This window comes from Astyanax mexicanus, chromosome 14 (genome assembly GCF_023375975.1).
Source record: "Astyanax mexicanus isolate ESR-SI-001 chromosome 14, AstMex3_surface, whole genome shotgun sequence".
NCBI classification, from domain to species: Eukaryota; Metazoa; Chordata; class Actinopteri; order Characiformes; family Acestrorhamphidae; genus Astyanax; species Astyanax mexicanus.
This window is the reverse complement of record NC_064421.1, coordinates 13,648,355-13,652,827: the sequence shown is the minus strand read 5'-3', so window position 1 is coordinate 13,652,827 and position 4,473 is coordinate 13,648,355. Positions and strand designations below refer to the sequence as shown.

The 4,473-nt window shown below is 37.2% G+C and overlaps 1 protein-coding gene across 1 annotated transcript; it reads right to left on the bottom strand.

Annotated features, from left to right (window-relative positions):
- Positions 1-309: 309 nt before the first annotated feature.
- Positions 310-3,816, bottom strand: LOC111193143 (olfactomedin-4-like). Its single transcript, XM_022672494.2, has 5 exons — positions 3,649-3,816; positions 3,394-3,561; positions 2,283-2,495; positions 1,694-1,838; positions 310-1,247 (listed from the first exon to the last, which is right to left on the bottom strand). Exons 1-5 carry the CDS (start codon positions 3,790-3,792, stop codon positions 448-450), a joined length of 1,470 nt encoding a protein of 489 aa, XP_022528215.2. The 5' UTR covers positions 3,793-3,816; the 3' UTR covers positions 310-447.
- Positions 3,817-4,473: the final 657 nt, after the last annotated feature.

Genomic DNA, 4,473 nt, shown 5'->3' with positions numbered 1-4,473 from the left:
TTAAGATGCAACTGATGTATCCTTTTAGACCCTCTATTACCACAAACATTGGGTATAATGGCTAAAACAAAGCCCCTAGCGAACAATTTGTTTTAAGAAGAAATGACAAAAAAATCATCATTAAGCTTCAATAAACCAATAAACAGCTATATTAACCTGCACTCATCTGTTACATTATGAGTTGCTTTAGCTCTCATCCTTCTTATTTATGTGCTTCAATGACACAACAAAAAAGCAAAGAAAACTGCAACAATGCATTAAAACAAAACATTATCTATGAATGTCAAAAAAAGACAATCAGCCCAAAAGTGCAATGCTTGAATTCAGTTTTATTGATGATCTCCAAAACACTACATCTTATTTGATTACATCATCAAACAAGTAAATGTATGGTGCACATATCTTTAAACACACTTTTCTAAAACACACCAGTCTGCCAGAAAGCGCCTAGGCAGATTTAAACTTTACATTGTATGAGACGTAGTAGCCACTGTTGTACATGTAAAGCTTCTGATCTGTGGGGTTGTAGTCCAGGCTCACATAGGAATCCTGGAACTTCTCAAAAGGAAGGCTGACATAGTTCTCCTGTCTGGTCTGAGTGTCGTAAGTGTAGAAGATCTCCTCTGTCTTGGTGTCTACAGATCTTGTAGCGTAAAGAACACCACATATCATGAAGGCATTGGTCACAGACTGTTTAAAGATACTGGTTTCCCAAACCTCTGACAGTGCAAACGCTGCCTCATCTATCTTACCCAGCACCAGTTTACCCTTCGATGCCTCTGTAGCATACGTTACCCACATTCCACTCTCATCAGATGCAAAGTCTAAGATCTGATTGGGATAATAATGGTAGGAAAATCTGTTGCTGGCACCCGGCACCACCCTGTACTCAGCTTTCTGACTGGTCATATTGAATCTACCCATACTGAAGGGGTTTGCGAACTGGTAGTACAAGGTGTTAGCACGAATAATGTAATTATTGCCCATTCCTCGCCAGTCACTTGAAGCATAGAGGTCATATGTCTTCATCGCCTGTCTCATGATCAGTCTGTAGTAGTCGGAATAGACACTAATATACCTGACCACAGCATCAGTGGAAGCAGAGTACCAGTACATAGATTCTGAACCAGACAGTGGGTTGGTGTCTTTTCCCCATCCTCCGTATATGTATCCAGTGTGGAGATTAGCATTCAGCTGGCTAACTACAGGTTTTCCAACTCTCAGGATGCCTTCATGCTTGCAGGAACCTGAGAAGAACAAGTAAGGCATGTTTTTTAAATTAAGTACAATCTTAACCCCCTCAAGTGGGATTAAACATCTAAGATCGATTTATTTTTATAGGCCCTAAAATAAACAAAGCTAATAAATCCACAAGCTATGTTAAACCAAATGATTACAGCAGGTCCGAATCAGAATTAAGATATAATAAATAAAGATTAAGAAACAAGCTTAGGAGAAACAGCATTGCCATGCAATCGTCTGTAGAAAAGAGTAAAGACTAGAGAAAATTGAGGCTAAAATCGAGTAGTGTTAATCTAACATAACATTGTTAGTCGTTTTTAAAACATGAACAGAAAATGTAAGTTCTCCAGTAGAGATGTCTTTTTTTAATTAATTAATAAAACTACTTGGGAAATGATTATAGTATATTACCTAATACTAAATGTAAAATATAATAAAACATCAACATTACCAATCTGTACATTGGAGAAGTCATCCTGTTCATCTCTGCATTTCTCCAACTTCTTCTGTAGTTTGGCAAACTCAATGCGAATCACTTCCAAGTTGCTGCGGTCGTAGCTCTCCAGCTGATCTACTATCATGCTCATATTGCGAATCTGTAAGAAATATGTAAATGACCATCTCACCATGAACAAATTAAAGGTCAAATAGGTCTACTAAGCACAAAGAGAGACCAATCAGGATGGTCTCTATGTTACACTCTTCCCACATCTGTCACTCACTCCCAAATATTGTGGGAAAAATGTGCTTAATTTTGGGTGTCAGTAAGCTGCTATCAATATGAGGGAAACCCCCATGCATCAGGGGAGAGATGGGATGCCTCCTTTTTATGAGCAATAATGAAAATTATTAGCTGACAGATCATTAAAATCAAAAGCAACTGTTCCAAGGGTCCACATATTTAAAAACTTTAAAAAATAAATAACAGTAAAATTGATTTACAAATGGCATTTTAACTGTACATGTGCACTACAGTGATTAAAACAGAGCTTATCTCAAAATACACAATGCAACAATCTTAGTAAAGGATTGCTTCTCACCTCATTGTAAAGACTATCGAATGCAGGCGAGGAGGAGTTGAGGGACACTTTCAGTTCTGTGACCAGAGCTTCAAACTCTCGCAGCTCGATCCTCAGCAGCTCAAAGTCCAGTTTGATGTATTTATCAGGCCCACTCTCCACCACCTCCAGTCTGATCGTCAAGTTGGAGAGCTCCTGGAGTAGAATCTCCACCTTGCCCTTAAAACTGATCAGCTGAGGAAGAGAAATTACGACTTAATGTTCTACAGTACTGTAAAGCAAAAACCAAGTCAGTGTTAAACTAGAACCATTAACAGCTGCTTTCGCAATAAAAATAAAAGTGCTTTATTAATTCCTTGTATGGCATCAGTGATGCTGTACAAGAACCAGATTTGATTTCATAAAGAATCATATTTAATAGAGAAGTGTGCATGTGAAGAAGCTTGAAACTTTATATCAAGACAAGTCTCTTTATAGCATTAAATGGCCTATTGTTCTTCTATGGCATCACTAAATAAACCATTTACTTACTTAGTAAGTAAACGACTAATGAAACCTACATGCAAAAGTACTGGATTTTTTTTCTTTAGTGATAAGGCTTTACTGATGAGAGCTCACATTCTCGTTATGTTGTGTATAAAAGGGAAGCAGTGTGAATATATAACTGTTACAGACGTGTAAATGTGTTTGGAGCAAAACTTAAACTTGTGTAGTTTAAGCACAAGCAATTATTTTTTTCTTAATAAAACGCCACAAACATGCTCACTGTTTTTTCCAAAAAGATAGAAAAAAGTGAGTCTCTCATGGTGACAGTATGAGAATGCTATTACTTATGTTGGCTGTTATACATGTTGTGTGAGAATAATTATCCTTTTTTGCACTTTTTTTGTTACAAAAAATATCGTTTGGGTATTGGTACCGAATTCAAAGTAATGTATCGGCAATGGTATCCAAAATTTTTAAAAGGATACCCAGCCCTAAATAGGTGTCTTATTTTATGCCACATTTTTTCAATATAAAGAGCATCCCTATTGTTGAAATGTCACTGATTCTTAAAAGCCAAACTATGCTTGCCAGTAATTTTTTTTATTTGTTTCTGAAAGTGTATAAGAGCATGTGCAGCAGAATATACCTTATTGATATGCAGCTCCACATCTACAGTCAGCTTATTAGAAGATATCTGGAGACTCTCCACACGGTCTGCAGGGAACGTAGTGTCCGGCAGGAACACCTGGCAGATACACTGGCCAGATTCTCCCACAGAGCTGGTCACATTACCCGAGCCCCAGTCCTCCAGCGGCTGGAAAGAAAAGACAGATCAGAAAGGGATACAATGTTTAATCATCATTTACATCATTCTTAAGCATTTTCAAATCAAAAATCCTACCAGCCAGGCCAGCACTGGGCTGGCAAAGAAGACGAGCAGAAGGAGAAAATACATTCTTTCCTTAGAGTTTTTCCAGAGACTGTGACTTACTTCCCCCAAACCAGCGGCTTTTAAAGAAGAAATTATCAGGTACATCCTGAACATCTTTTACATTCCCACAGTTATTGATGAATAAAGATTGGGAGTAAATGTGTAAATCTTGGCAGATGACGTATGTACACATCATTTTTCCTGGAGACTCTGTGGCAATGCCTATTAGTGTTTTATTAGTGGACAAAATAAATTTCTCATGTGAAAATACACTGCCTATAACATCTGATCATATATACAAATGCATACCTGCTACTGTTTTGGCAGCTTTATCAGAGACAGACATGCTCTAAACTACAGGGAAATGATATACTGGCTGCAAATGGTTATATTGATTGTGACTCATTATAAAGTCATTTGATAAGAAAACTCTCTGTGCTGTATATCTACGGCTTACAGTGTCAGCATAGCGGCTCCTGTTAGTCTAAGAACAGGATGTGTGCTCATAAACCTTTACGATAGTCTACACGTCTTGTCTTTTCATTGCTATTACGTTTTTTTAATTAATTGAGTGATATTCTTACTAATGTATTATTTTGCTCTCTGTTCAAACAGTCTCTGGAAACTGGTTGAATGTCAGGAAATGTTGCTAGTTTTTGATCAATAATGTTATGCAGAATAATGAACATAATGTTAGTTATTAAAAACAGAAAACTGCATGTTGATTATATGAATCTCTGAGGGAAAAGTTACTGTGCTTGCTTAATAGAAAGCATACAAAGGTGGCTCTTTATG

Coding starts and splice junctions, on each gene's coding strand:
- LOC111193143 (XM_022672494.2), bottom strand. CDS start 3,792: ATGTTCAGGATGTACCTGATAATTTCTTCTTTAAAAGCCGCTGGTTTG. Junction 3,562..3,648: donor GCCCAGTGCTGGCCTGGCTG/GTAGGATTTTTG, acceptor TTTTCTTTCCAG/CCGCTGGAGGACTGGGGCTC. Junction 1,839..2,282: donor TCGATAGTCTTTACAATGAG/GTGAGAAGCAAT, acceptor TATTTCTTACAG/ATTCGCAATATGAGCATGAT.